Here is a 15,750-nt window from a genome sequence, read left to right as displayed (position 1 = left end):
CGGAAATCTAAATTTACAATACTTGTCTTACATAATTTGGTCAGTTATACTTGGATGTGTAGTGTCTGCGTTTGTTGCTGGCATGTCATGCCTAAGTTTGCTCATCTTACAGATGAAAAAAAATATTGAAGTAGTTGGCAATATCAGTGGGTTTTGTGATGAATGAGCCGTCTGATTCAATGCATGATGCAGCTGAGTTTGCCTTTTGCCCAAAATGTAATTTAAGGGGCTCCAAAGCTTTTTACTATCATTCTTCATGTAATTTATTTTATTTAATAATTTATCTTTGTTTCATAGGGTAGTTTCTTCTTCTTTTTATTCAGTTTAGTCACATGATTTCTCAAATTGCTGTACATTTGACAATCGGCTGTGCAGCCAGACTTATTTGCCATTCCTTTAGCCTCGTCCCTCTCAACCATAACATTTTTCATTCCTCATCAATCCACGGGGATTTAACAGTTTTTACAGTCATTTTCTTAATGGGTGCTTACTAGTAACTGGAATAAGCAATTTCATAAATGTGTCAAGTGCAGCGTCTGGTTGCTCCTCATTACACACCACAGACCAGCAAATATTCTTCACATAGGAATCACTACAAAACGTATTGTATGACCTCATATACACTATATTAGGCCCAGCCTTTGGAACTTTGGTTTTCCTAGATATGGCTACTATATTGTGATCACTACATCCTATGGATTTGGATGCTGCTTCAAAGCAAATTTCTGCAGCATTAGTAAAGATGTGATCAATACATGTTGATAATTTCATTCCTGTGCTGTTTGTAAATACCCTGGTAGGTTGATTGATAACCTGAACTAGTTTGCAGGCACTGGTTACAGTTTGACGTTTTTTCTTGAGTGGACAGCTTGATGAAAACCATTCAATGTCTAGGTCACCCAAAAAATATACCTCTCTGTTGATATCACATACATTATCAATAATTTCACACATATTATCCAGATACTGACTGTTAGCACTTGGTGGTCTATAGTCCCGTGTGGCTCAGTTGGTAAAGCATGGTGTTTGCAACGCCAGGGTTGTGGGTTCGATTCCCATGGGGGACCAGTACGGGGGGGGAAAAAATGTATGCATTCACTACTGTAAGTCGCTCTGGATAAGAGTGTCTGCTAAATGACTAAAATATAAATGTATAGCAGCTTACCAAAAGAATGGGCTTTAGGGCAGATAAACCTGCCTCACCTAAAGCCATCTGTGGTCAATTCAGTTGACTGGACATTTGGAAAGGCACACGCCTGTCTATATAAGGTCCCACAGTTGTCAGAGCAAAAACCAAGCCATGATGTCGAAGGAATTGAGCTCTGAGACAGGATTGTGTCGAGGCACAGATCTGGGGAAGTGTACCAAAACATTTCTGCAGCATTGAAGGTCCCCAAGAACACAGTGGCCTCCATCATTCTAAAATGGAAGAAGTTTGGCACCACCAAGACTCTTCCTAGAGCTGGCCGCCCGGCCAAACTGAGCAATCGGGGGAGAAGGGCCTTGGTCAGGAAGGTGACCAAGAACCCGATGGTCACTCTTCCAGAAGGACAACCATCTCTGCAGCACTCCACCAATCAGGCCTTTATGGTAGTGGCCAGACGGAAGCCACTCCTCAGTAAAAGGCACATGACAGCCCGCTTGGAGTTTAGGTGCCAAAAGTTTATATATATATATATATATACACATTTGAAAAAATAGTAAAAACCTGTTTTTGCTTTGTCATTATGGGGTATTGTGATGTCATTATGGGGTATTGTGATGTCATTATGGGGTATTGTGATGTCATTATGGGGTATTGTGTGTATATTCATGAGGAGGGATAAAAAACGATTGAATCAATTTTAGAATAAGGCTGTAACGTAACAAGGTTCCGAATGCAGGAAGGCCAGTCCTGATGTCGATACAAACAAGCAGAATGCAGGAAGGCCAGTCCTGATGTCGATACAAACAAGCAGAATGCAGGAAGGCCAGTCCTGATGTCGATACAAACAAGCAGAATGCAGGAAGGCCAGTCCTGATGTCGATACAAACAAGCAGAATGCAGGAAGGCCAGTCCTGATGTCGATACAAACAAGCAGAATGCAGGAAGGCCAGTCCTGATGTCGATACAAACAAGCAGAATGCAGGAAGGCCAGTCCTGATGTCGATACAAACAAGCAGAATGCAGGAAGGCCAGTCCTGATGTCGATACAAACAAGCAGAATGTTGCACACGGTGGAAAGGGGGGGGGGGGGGGGGAAATGGAATTGGGCCTGCTGATTAGTTGAGGAACATGAGTTGAGCTCACCTGTGATCAGCCAGGTGTACATCATTTGACTAGATGGCAATTTGTCATAAAAACTCTAACAAGTAACAAGCTCTGAAGATAAACAGATTATCAACAGAATAGGGTGGCCATCCCTGTGAGACATTCAGAGAACACTTCACTTCAACAACATCCCAGTAGATGGTAAATTGACTACTTTCATTGGGACAAAAAGAGGCTATTCAGACATGTATGTTAAATACTTTGGTGGTATTGAGAGTGCTTTGAAAACAAGGTCCCTCATCCTTCAAGCAGAAAAGCGAACCCAGCTGAAGTCGATTGACGCACCCGCGCTTCAGTCTAATTAGCATGATACAACAATACCCATAAAAAAAATCTAGTCTCTTAAACCGACCCTGGGCAAAAAGCATTGGCCGTGTTTGAAAGGATGACAACCCGCAATGTATCGTGGGTAAATTGTGATTAAGTGACTGATCAACAAATAGTAATGAGTGATTATTTATGACACGAGCTGATTTCTAGATCAGTCAGTTGGCCAATCAAGACTTGTTTTGGGCTTCATGATTTACGTGCTTCCTACTGAATATCACAGTTGTGTCTTCGGTAACATGGCAATTCTCCCCCCCCCCCCCCCCCGATTTTATTCCAAGTAGAATATCATCCTACACAAGAAATAACTAATATTGACAACCATCTAGATGTCACCTTGATGCATAGGCTACAACTCAATGGGGAGGTCATGAACATCAACCCCAACGGGAAACAGCGCCTTTCGTTCCAGCTTGCCAAGCACTACTGTGTCCCGGGGCAACAGGAAAATCTACCTAGTAGCCAATACCAGTGGTGGAAAAACCCAAATGTCATACTTGAGTCAAAGTAAAGATACTGTACTTTAATAGAAAATGACTCGAGTGAAAGTCACCCAGTAAAATACATACTGAGTAAAAGTCTAAAAGTATTTGGTTTTAAATATACTATCAAAATTAGTATCAAAAAAATATAATATAAATAATGTCATATTCCTTATATTAAGCAAACCAGATGGTACAATTTCATTTTTTATTTGATTTACCGATAGCCTGGGGCACACTCCAGCGCTCAGACATAATTTACAAACTAAGCATGTGTGTTTAGTGAGTCCTCCAGATCAGATGCAGTAGGGATGACAAGGGATGTTTTCTTGATAAGTGTGTGAATTGGACCATTTTCCTGTCCTTCTAAGCACTCAAAATATAACGTGTACTTTTGGATGTCAGGGAGATTGTATGGAGTAAAAAGTACATTAGTTTCTTCACGAATGTAGTGGAGTAAAGTGCACATACAAAAAACTTAAGTTGTATTTTTACTGAAGTACTTTACACCACTGGGCCAATATGAGGGTGACGGTCACAGTAAGCACAAGTATACAACGCAAGAAGCAACAATACTCCAATCAGTACTTTTAATAAAAAATAAACAGTCCGTTTTATAACTGAATCTATAACATTTTTAAATTAACAGCGAAATATGACTCGGACTCATCCTCTGGGTTCAAAACAGAAGTCCAAACTCTCGCGGTTTGGTAGCTCAATGGATGCGGGTACACCTGGGATAACGTGGGATAACGCGGGTACACCTGGGTACACCTGGGATAACGCGGGTACACCTGGGTACACCTGGGATAACGTGGGATAACCTGGGTACACCTGGGATAACGTGGGTACACCTGGGTACACCTGGGATAACGTGGTAGCAGTGCTAGGCACCAACTACCTGGAGATACCTGAGATAATGTGGTAGCAGTGCTAGGCACCAACTACCTGGAGATACCTGAGATAACATGGTAGCAGTACTAGGCACCAACTACCTGGAGATACCTAGGATAACGTGGTAACAGTGCTAGGCACCAACTAGGCACCAACTACCTGGAGATACCTGAGATAACATGGTAACAGTGCTAGGCACCAACTACCTGGAGATACCTGAGATAACATGGTAGCAGTGCTAGGCACCAACTACCTGGAGATACCTGAGATAACATGGTAACAGTGCTAGGCACCAACTACCTGGAGATACCTGAGATAACATGGTAGCAGTGCTAGGCACCAGGGGTACTCTAGCATGTACAGCATCGTTTACCATTCTAAGCACAAAACGATAATCACCAGATTGTTTCCTAACAGGTAACGTTGATGTGTTGCAGGGTGAATTCAGGCAGGGAACCAGAGCTGCTTCTTTCAACTAACGCACTATGAATGGGAAGGCCCTTTCTGCTTCTTCGCTAAGAGGGTACTGAGCTTCGTTAAGGTCTGTGGCTGCTTTTGTTTTTAGGAACGACCACAACTGGCGCAGCTCCTTTCATGCGCCCAATGTCGGTCTTTGATTCAGCCCACAGTTCTTCAGGTATGTCTTTTAGCCAATCAATGTGTGAATTATCTTGTAATACCACCACAGGTATGGTTTCAATGGGAATTGGTTATTTTCTTGGTGTTGTCATTGCAGAAAGCCCAGAATGGGGAATAGAACATTGCTGTTGTAGTTGACCACTTTCCCTCTCCTTCTCAGGCTTCCCAATCAACTGCTTCCATCATTTTCTTCATCCAAACACCCACATCTTTCCATTGTGTTCCAGGACCTTTTGATAAGCTACAACAGAGAACAGAGCCAGGGACTTCATACAGACTCATCTTAGTATCCGTCGGCAACACTAGTTGCTACAAAGTCTTCTCCTTTTGTATTGGTTTTCTCAACTTTCTCTTTGTTGTTTTTTTTGCCCATCTCTGTTGATATTCAGGGTCTTATTCATACGAGGGAACAGCAGCAGTAACAATGTAGGTGTTCAGACACTTCTCAGTTACCATGCAACAGGGAAGAGAAGGATTTCTTTCTCAGCTCTCTCCCTCCACACGTTGATCATTCAGGTGCCAAGTATAGTAACAATCCTCCTACAGTACAGGCAACAGATAAATGCATTGTTTTCTTTGAATGGGGGGGGGGTCAGACAGGGCAGATATTTTCAACACAGAGACTGCGGTCCCAGTGTCCACCAAAAATGGAATTCTACATTAGATAAGCTAAAAAATGTCAATAAGGGGGGTTTTGGGTTGACTAGGTGGTCAAGTTTAGAATTTGACAGATCTCTTCTGGTTCTTCCTCATCCGATGTATAGCAGCCCCCTCCTCTTCAAAAGGGGTTGTCCACCCGCATGTCAACAGGTGGGGACGGCCACTCTCCTTGGCCTTCTCCTGTTCCAGGACAATGTTTTGAGAAATGCCCTAACTTCCCACAGTACCCCCCCTCCCCCACCAATTTTTTTTGCCGTTACACTACACGACCCTTTTCGTTCTCAGCACGGATCCTCCATCCCAGTCTTGCTACTTCCCTTTCCCGTAATAAATCCTTTGTTGAACTCATAAGAAAACTTCCAGCTTAACACGTCATCCCACACTCACACAACTTTCACACCGGGGCTAAACCCTTGTTCAGGCAATCACACATCCATTCACTTAGTAATCTCCCTTATTACTTGTCGTTAACGCCTATGCATTACATACAGTGCTTTCGGAAAGTATTCAGACCCCTTGACTTTTTCCACATTTTGTTAAGTTACAGCCTTATTATATAATGTATTAAATTGTTTTATTCCCTCATCAATCTACACACAATACCCCGTAATGACATCACAATACCCCGTAATGACATCACAATACCCCGTAATGACATCACAATACCCCGTAATGACATTTGTGCAAATGTATTCAAAATAAAAAACAGACATTACATTTAAATAAGTATTCAGACCCTTTACTCAGTACTTTGTTGAAGCACCTTTGGCAGCAATTACAGCATCAAGTCTTCTTGGGTATGATGCTACAAGCTTAACACACCTGTATTTGGAGAGTTTCTCCCATTCTTCTCTGCAGATCCTCTCAAGCTCTGTCAGATTGGATGGGGAGCATCGCTGCACAGCTATTTCCAGGTCTCTACAGAGATGTTTGACCGGGTTCAAGTCCGGGCTCTGGCTGGGCCATTCAAGGACATTCAGAGACTTGTTCCAAAGCCACTTCTGTGTTGTCTTGGCTGTGTGCTTAGGGTCGTTGTCCTGTTGGAAGGTGAACCTTCGCTCCAGTCTGAGGTCCTGAGAGCTCTGGAGCAGGTTTTCATCAAGGATCTCTCTGTACTTTGCAAAGTTCATCTTTGCCTCAACCCTGACTAGCCTCCCAGTCCCTGCCGCTGAAAAACATCCCCACAGCATGATGCTGCCACCACCATGCTTCACCATGGGGACGGTGCCTGGTTTCCTCCAGACGTGACGCTTGGCATTCAGGCCAAAGAGTTCAATCTTGGTTTTATCAGACCAGAGAATCTTGTTTCTCATGGTCAGAAAGTCTTTAGATGCTTTTTGGCAAACTCCAAGCGGGCTGTCATATGTCTTTTACTGAGGAGTGGCTTCCGTCTGGCCACTCTACCATAAAGGCCTGATTGGTGGAGTACTGCAGAGCTTGTTGGCCTTCTGGAAGGTTCTCCCATCTCCACAGAGGATCTCTGGAGCTCTGTCAGAGTGACCATCGGGTTCCTGATCACCTCCCTGACCAAGGCCCTTCTCCCCCGATTGCTCAGTTTGGCCGGGCGGCCACCTCTAGGAAGAGTCTTCTTCTATTTAAGAATGATGGAGGCCACTGTGGTCTTGGGGACCTTCAATGCTGCAGAAATGTTTTGGTACCCTTCCCCAGATCTGTGCCTCGACACAATCCTGTCTCGGAGCTCTACAGACAATTCCTTCGACCTCATGGCTTGGTTTTTGCTCTGACATGCACTGTCAACTGTGGGACCTTATATAGACAGGTGTGTGCCTTTCCAAATCATGTCCAATCAATTGAATTGACCACAGGTGGACTCCAATCAAGTTGTAGAAACATCTCAAGGACGATCAATGGAAACAGGATGCACCTGAGCTCAATTTTGGTCTCTCATAGCAAAGGGTCTGAATACTTATGTAAATAAGGTATTTCTGTTTTTTATTTTTAATACATTTGCAAACATTTCTAAAAACGTGTTTTTGTGTTGTCATTATAGGGTATTGTTAGTAGATTGCAGGAATGTTCATCAGAGCTGTGGCCAGATAATTTAATGTTCATTTATCTTCCAGAAGCTGCCTCCGACGTCGTTTTAGAGAATTTGTTAGTATGTCCAAACAGCCTCACAACTGCAGAACGTGTATATGGCAACTGCGGAACGTGTATATGGCAACTGCAGAACGTGTATATGGCAACTGCGGAACGTGTATATGGCAACTGCGGAACGTGTATATGGCAACTGCGGAACGTGTATATGGCAACTGCAGAACGTGTATATGGCAACTGCAGAACGTGTATATGGCGTCGCGTGGGTGAGCGGTTTGCTGATGTCAACGTTGTGAACAGAGGTATTATGGTATGGACAGGTATAAACTACGGGCAAAGAACACAGTTGCATTTTATCGATGGCAATTTGAATGCACAAAAATACCTTGACGAAATCCCGAGGCCCATTGTGAGACCCATTTTTTTTAATAAAGGTATCTGTGACCAACAGATGCATATCTGTATTCCCAGTCATGTGAAATCCATAGATTAGGACCTAATGAATTTATTTCAATTGACCGATTTCCTCACATGAACTGTAACTCAGTAAAATCTTTGAATTTGTTGCTTGTTGTGTTTTTGTTCAGTATATTTGTCTCCGTTTCAATTCAACTCATGGCAGTTAAGGGGGTTTTCACATGAAATACAATTCCGTGGTGTTGTTTCAATACGCCACCATGGTGTGAAAACCACTGGAGAAATATGTCTGGCGATTGACAAGATGCCTTGTGATCTGCTACTTGTAAAATAAGAATTCTCTACCACAATAGATAACCTTTAAAGAACATTCTTGCGTATTACAAATAAAAAAAATGTGGATCCTATGTTTCTGGTAACATAAGGATTTTACATCCCTCTAGAGATGGAACCTAGTCTTCTGTTAAATGAATACAATTCACTCGTTATGTAAATACATAGAAATTCAATACCTTTATTTTACATGCATACATCTATAACTGTACAACAAGTTGGATGCGGTTTTAAACAAGTTGGATGCGGTTTTAAACAAGTTGGATGCGGTTTTAAAAAGAAAAGAAAAAAGCCCAATCCCAAAACAAGTCCTGAAGATTTACAGCTCGAGCGATGATGAATTTTCACGTCATAAGGTGAAAAGCACATTTTTTTTTTTTTTTTTTTTAAACACACACACACACACACACACACACAAAATAAAAACTAGGACTAGTGCTGTCCTTGAGTTGAACATTTTTATAAACAGAACTGGGCTGAATGGAAAGGAATTCAGTCACCATAGAGAAGGCACCATCAGTACACAGTGGACGTACAAACAACATATGCTACACTTTTCACTGTAGCTTCTAGTACAATGACAACTGGGAACATTCACTAAAACAAACAAAAAAGGCAATCAAAAAAACAAGAGAGTAACACAATATACATTTTGAAGGAAAAATATCTTCTTGATCTATACCCAAAGCAGTACCTTGAAATGCATATTTTAATTTCTAGATTGGCTCTGCCAGCAGAGGGCAACCCTGTGGATATAGCTAACATGTATTACAGTTTCCCCACTTCATTGATTGGTAACTATTGGTAACAGTAAATAAGTCATTATGCGTCACTCTGGCCGCTTAGATCACCAGTCATTCTTGAGTTCAGAATTGTTGTTGTTGTTGAGACATGAAAGGGTCAAATCTACATGGACTAACATGTACATCTAAATTAGAAAAATGTGTAGAAAAATGCAATCTTTATTACAGACAGAAATACCATTTACCTTAAAATATACTACCACCCTTCGAATTGGAAAAAAAAAGTCAATACTTTCAGAAAAGTTATTTAATATAAAATACTGTATCCTTTAACTGGATTTATGTAACATTCCATCCTTTTTTACCCTCTCTCTCTCTCTCTCTCTCAACAAAATAAAGCTTTTTATATAACCTCCAGCACAATTATATCTCTATGTTTTTATATAGAAAACAATAAAATGACTAAAGATACCAAAGAAGGTTCTACGTTCACATGTTTAGAGGAAACCCGTTTAGAATGGCATATACACTGCCGTATTACTGAACCATCATCTGATCAACACAGTGTGGCACTACAATTTAGGGATGATTGTACGAGTTGGTGGGGGGGGGGGGGTCATTGAATGCCATGGTCAAGATAGGCTGACTGTTGGGCTATCTGGCTGCTCCAGTTCAGCACGCCTTGGTCGGGTCTGTTGGCAGCTCTGTAGCGGACATGCGGTATTGGATCTTGGTGTTGGTAATCGCTCCGTGTTTCTGTCTGAGGTGCAATCGAAGCTGACTCTTGTGGCGAAAGTGCAAGTTGCATTTCTCGCACTGAAAAAAATAAAAAATAAGACAAATATTTGCTCCTGTTTTCTGTCCTGTGTCAATAAATGTTTTCTGGTTTAATAGCAGACACATCTGGAATTGTTTATATATATATATATATATATATATATACACACACACACACTGAATTGTGTAGTTGGTGTACTTACATGATAGGGTTTTTCTCCTGTGTGAATACGCAGGTGACTCTTCAGCGTCTGCAGGTGACGGAAGCGCGTTCCACAGATCTCACACGGGTATGGCTTCTCCCCGGTGTGGATCAACACATGGGCACGGAGATGGGCAACCTGACCATGACAACAACAACATGAGACTGCTGGGTCGGTGTGGTGGTGAGTGATCACAGCATCTATCCAAGCCATTTTGGGGAGGGGGGGGGGGTTTAAATGTATTTTCAGGAATAGTATGAGATTCATGGGGGGGGGGGGGGGGGGGTGGTACCCACACTGGGCCAACCTCAGGCAGTAAGAAACAAATAACTGCATTGATTCCTTCTGTAACTTGTTGAAATCAGACAGAAAGGCTCAGCTCACCTGCACGAATCGAGCGCCACACGTCTCACATCTATATGGCTTTTCTCCTGAGTGGATACGGGTATGGGTCTTGAGGTTCGCTGGTCTGTTGAACTGAGCGCCACAGATGTTGCAGCGATACGGCTTCTCTCCTGCGACGCCACAACATACAGAACAAACCGTTAGCCACCAAACTTTACTGAAATGAACTGAATGGGTTGGTTATTTGACAGGGACACATTGATCAAGACTACGTGATGGATTTAGCAAGCGGGCAAATTTCGCATCTGTGGCCAGGTGTTGCACAGTTATTGAGAAAACCATCTTGAAAGCCTGTATGAACCTGTGTGGACAGTCTTGTGGCTGGCGAGGTTTCCCTTGTAACGGAAAGCAGCCTGACAGCGGTCACACTTGTATGGCTTATCGCTGTGGGCCTGCAGCATGTGGCGCTTCAACGCTTCGTCTTCCGCAAACTTGGAGTCACATTCGTTACAGAAGAACGTGCCGTTTTCTGTAAGACAGATCGGAAACAACTATGATCAATCAGGATTAGGACTGTTTTATAAGCAGCTAGAGAGACTGTCTATTAGCAGCTAGAGAGACTGTCCATTAACTGTTTTATAAGCAGCTAGAGAGACTGTCCATTAACTGTTTTATAAGCAGCTAGAGAGACTGTCCATTAGCAGCTAGAGAGACTGTCCATTAGCAGCTAGAGAGACTGTCCATTAGCAGCTAGAGAGACTGTCCATTAGCAGCTAGAGAGACTGTCCATTAGCAGCTAGAGAGACTGTCCATTAGCAGCTAGAGAGACTGTCCATTAGCAGCTAGAGAGACTGTCCATTAGCAGCTAGAGAGACTGTCCATTAGCAGCTAGAGAGACTGTCCATTAGCAGCTAGAGAGACTGTCCATTAACTCTTTATGTTTGCTTCCCAAATGGCTCCCTATATATATATATATATATATAAGGTATATATATTTATATCCCTATACATATATAAACGAGTTATTGTCCAAATGATCCAATTATTAGTTGGCTGCTACTACAGTTAGCTAGTAACGTTAGCAAACCCGTTTTTCAGTTTTTGGAGAGAAAAAAATAATGCAGATTGCTGGCAACTTGATTTTCCAGAGCGGTTTGGTTAAATATGCAGTTTTTGTACATATATATTCTTTCCTTATATCCCCTAATATAGTGCACTACTTTCCTTATATCCCCTACATAGTGCACTACTTTCCTTATATCCCCTACATAGTGCACTACTTTCCTTATATCCCCTACATAGTGCACTACTTTCCTTATATAGTGCACTACTTTCCTTATATCCCCTAATATAGTGCACTACTTTCCTTATATCCCCTAATATAGTGCACTACTTTCCTTATATCCCCTAATATAGTGCACTACTTTCCTTATATCCCCTACACAGTGCACTACTACACAAGGAGTCATTTGGAACACAAGCCTATGTTTAAAGCAGCGTGTGCTCACCACAGCTGGAGTCGGAGTACTCAGAGTGTAACTCTGACATCATCTCCTCCGCTAAACGGGAAGCCGGGGTGTTGGGACAGACTTCAGAGTGCTGCGGGGGCGGGGCACCACAGGAGGTGCACTTTAAGTGGCTGATGTAGAGAGAGGAGTGGCTGTCAGCGCTCTTCTGTGATCCCTCCAGAGCTCTGGCGACACACAAAACGGCTCCGCGTGTCAGACATCATCATTCCTCCACACAACAACACAGCGAGCAAGAGACGAGGAGGGAGAAACGCTACAGGCAGGCGACCCAGCAGAACGCCGTTAACTAGGGCAGTGTCAATTATCACTTATATTGCTCTTAAATCTTGTGAATAGGGTTTGATGAATTTAACAGTTTAACTGGAGAGCTTTATTGAGTGATACTAGCAACAACAACAACAACAACAACAAATATCTCACTTCCTTTTCATTTCATGTAGAAATTGCAAAGAGACAAAATGCCGTAAAGACATTGCTCACATCAAATTGGGAACAATGAAGCATTCGAGCTACAGTTACGCTTTAGTTGAACTCAGTATTTGTGATCGGTATGACTGTAGGCCTCACCTGTTGATGTTGTGGAGTCTGGAGGCCTGAGGAACAGGCAGGTCCTCTCCGTGCTCACTGATCTTGATGTTGACCTGCGGGTCCAGGTGCTCTGAGTCTGAGGGGTGGAGGTAGGGGGGTAGACCCAGGCGCTGGGGGGAGCTGACCACCGGCTCCTGCAGCCCAACATCCTCCTCCTTGGTGGCTCTCTGATTGAGCACGATGAACTTGTACTTCTTCCAGTTGCGTGCCTTGGGGTCCTGGCTGCCCTGTAAGGGCTGGGCGCCACACCGGCCGGCCTGGGAGAGGGAGAGACCTGCGTTCTTACTGCTGCTGGACTCGGTGGGGGAGTTAGGCTGGCAGTCAGATTTGAGCGGGCTCTGAGGACTGTTCATCAGGCCCTTCCGTCCGGCTGAGGAGATCCCCAGAGGGTAGTGCTGCTGGCTTATGTCTTCCTCTGTCGTCTGAGGACCGTGCTCTTTACCCAGAACCACCTTCTGCTGCTCGTGGCCCGCCCCGGCGAACCCTCTCTTCCTGGAGCCTCCCACCCCACCAACCTGGCTGACTCCTCCCTCATGGCTCTCCTTCCTCATCTCCTCCTCCCTGGACGAGAAGTAGCTGGCTGCTGTATGGTGGATGCTGGCCGGGCCCCCGCTCACCGCCCTGCTGTAATCAACCCTCATGGCGTTGCTCGTGTCCGGGGGTGAACAGTGCTTGTGGTGAATCCCGCCTTTAGAGAAGTCAGCGAAGTTGTTTTTGGCGTCTGTCAGCTTGCAGAGAGGGAAAGGGAACCTCTGGACGGGGTATTGACCGTAGAGGTGGTAATTGCCGGGGGAATTGACCCCATTGAACATGCTGGAGCCGTAGGGCCTCCCGTCTCTGAAGGGGCCGACCCGGCCGGGTAGGTTGTCGACCACATCGTGGGGCCGGTATGCATGGACACCCTGAGGTAAAAGCAAAGGGCTGACCAAGAACTCATCTCTGGGCAGTTTGTTGGCCTGGCCAGGGTCGCTGTGAAGAGGATAGATGATGAGGAAAGATGAGACAACCAAACCTGAACACAGCAGACACTGGACACCAGAATATACATTCCACAAACTTTGTAATAAATAGTTTCTTTTTTTTTATATTCCACACTTTGTAATTGTTGCTGTGCCTCTTGACGGGTCGTAATTTGCAAATAAGAAGGTTGTTAATTGTACCGGAGTCCGGTGTACTGGTTAGTCCGGTGTACCGGTTAGTCGGTGTACCGGTTAGTCGGTGTACTGGTTAGTCGGCCGACTCCACACCCCATTTACCCCCCCCTCTACACTCCCCCCCTCTACACTCCCCCCCCTCTACACTCCCCCCCTCTACACTCCCCCCCTCTACACTCCCCCCCCCTCTACACTCCCCCCCCTCTACACTCCCCCCCCTCTACACTCTCCCCCCCTCTACACTCTCCCCCCCCTCTACACTCCCCCCCCCTCTACACTCCCCCCCCCTCTACACTCCCCCCCACTACACTTCCCCCCCTCTACACTCCCCCCCTCTACACTTCCCCCCCACTACACCCCCCCCCCCTCTACACTTCCCCCCCACTACACTCCCCCCCTCTACACTTCCCCCCCCACTACACTCCCCCCCCTCTACACCTTCCCCCCCTTTTAAATATTTTTTTTTTGCCATCCATTCCCTATCCATCCATTCCCTATCCATCCATTCCCTATCCATCCATTCCCTATCCATCCATTCCCTATCCATCCATTCCCTATCCATCCATTCCCTATCCATCCATTCCCTATCCATCCATTCCGTATCCATCCATTCCCTATCCATCCATTCCCTATCCATCCATTCCCTATCCATCCATTCCCTATCCATCCATTCCCTATCCATCCATTCCCTATCCATCCATTCCCTATCCATCCATTCCCTATCCATCCATTCCCTATCCATCCATTCCGTATCCATCCATTCCCTATCCATCCATTCCCTATCCATCCATTCCCTATCCATCCATTCCCTATCCATGTACCTGGATTTGATGAATCGGTGGCAGGTGTCTACGACATGATCCATCTGTAGGTAGATGGCTGTGTTCATGATCGCCATGATCAGACTCTCCTTCAGTGTCAGTCTGGAGGTGTACATGAACTCCAGTAGGATGGCAAACCCCTCGGGGTCCACCTTAGGGTCCAGGCTGATGGCATTCAGGCTACACTTCAGGGAGTCCGTAAATATAGTGTAGAACAACCCACTAGAGAGAGAAGGAGGAGAGAACAAAGATATAATATATACCATGGACTGTACATAACAGCAACATGGAGACAGACAGAGAGAGGGAGAGGGGGGACAGAGAGAGGGAGTGGAGGGGGGACAGAGAGAGGGAGAGGGGGGGACAGAGAGAGGGAGTTGAGGGGGGACAGAGAGAGGGAGAGGGGGGGACAGAGAGAGGGAGTTGAGGGGGGACAGAGAGAGGGAGGGGGGGACAGAGAGAGGGAGAGGGGGGGACAGAGAGAGGGAGAGGGGGGGAGACAGAGAGAGGGAGAGGGGGGACAGAGAGAGGGAGTTGAGGGGGGACAGACAGAGGGAGAGGGGGGGACAGAGAGAGGGAGAGGGGGGGACAGAGAGAGGGAGAGGGGGGAGACAGAGAGAGGGAGTGGAGGGGGGACAGAGAGAGGGAGTGGAGGGGGGACAGAGAGAGGGAGTGGAGGGGGGACAGAGAGAGGGAGAGGGGGGGACAGAGAGAGGGAGAGGGGGGGACAGAGAGAGGGAGTGGAGGGGGGACAGAGAGAGGGAGAGGGGGGGAGACAGAGAGAGGGAGAGGGGGGGTCAGAGAGAGGGAGAGGGGGGGACAGAGAGAGGGAGAGGGGGACAGAGACAGAGAGAGGGAGGGACAGAGAGAGGGAGTGGGGGGGACAGAGGGGGAGGGAGAGGAGCAGGGACATGGGAGACAGACACCCAGGGGTGGGACAGAGAGACACCCAGGGGGTGGACAGAGAGACACCCGGGGGGGACAGAGAGACACCCGGGGGGGTGACAGAGAGACACCCGGGGGGGGACAGAGAGACACCCGGGGGGGACAGAGAGACACCCGGGGGGGACAGAGAGACACCCGGGGGGGACAGAGAGACACCCAGGGGGGACAGAGAGAGGGAGAGGAGCAGGGACATGGGAGACAGACACCCAGGGGGGACAGAGAGACACCCAGGGGGGGACAGAGAGACACCCAGGGGGGGACAGAGAGACACCCGGGGGGGGACAGAGAGACACCCGGGGGGGGGGACAGAGAGACACCCGGGGGGGGGGACAGAGAGACACCCGGGGGGGACAGAGAGACACCCGGGGGGGACAGAGAGACACCCGGGGGGACAGAGAGAGGGAGAGGAGCAGGGACATGGGAGACAGACACCCAGGGGGGACAGAGAGACACCCAGGGGGGGACAGAGAGACACCCGGGGGGGGACAGAGAGACACCCGGGGGGGGGGACAGAGAGACACCCG

General features: G+C 46.2%; 1 protein-coding gene across 5 annotated transcripts in view; it reads right to left on the bottom strand.

Annotated features, from left to right (window-relative positions):
- Window positions 1-8,278: 8,278 nt before the first annotated feature.
- Window positions 8,279-15,750, bottom strand: part of bcl6aa (BCL6A transcription repressor a) — a 63,256-nt gene continuing 55,784 nt past the window's right edge. For all 5 annotated transcript variants that reach the window (XM_029695389.1, XM_029695388.1, XM_029695390.1 and 2 more), the window contains 7 exons: window positions 14,282-14,503; window positions 12,286-13,275; window positions 11,698-11,882; window positions 10,551-10,718; window positions 10,229-10,359; window positions 9,845-9,982; window positions 8,279-9,680 (listed from right to left, as the gene is read on the bottom strand). In XM_029695389.1, coding sequence (XP_029551249.1) covers window positions 9,537-9,680; window positions 9,845-9,982; window positions 10,229-10,359; window positions 10,551-10,718; window positions 11,698-11,882; window positions 12,286-13,275; window positions 14,282-14,503 — 1,978 coding nt within the window. In that variant the 3' untranslated portion in view covers window positions 8,279-9,536. The remainder of the gene's footprint in view (window positions 9,681-9,844; window positions 9,983-10,228; window positions 10,360-10,550; window positions 10,719-11,697; window positions 11,883-12,285; window positions 13,276-14,281; window positions 14,504-15,750) is intronic.

The sequence above is a fragment of the Salmo trutta genome, chromosome 17, assembly GCF_901001165.1.
Source record: "Salmo trutta chromosome 17, fSalTru1.1, whole genome shotgun sequence".
NCBI classification, from domain to species: Eukaryota; Metazoa; Chordata; class Actinopteri; order Salmoniformes; family Salmonidae; genus Salmo; species Salmo trutta.
The sequence above is the reverse complement of the archived record's forward strand: the minus strand, read 5'-3'. Positions and strand labels throughout refer to the sequence as shown.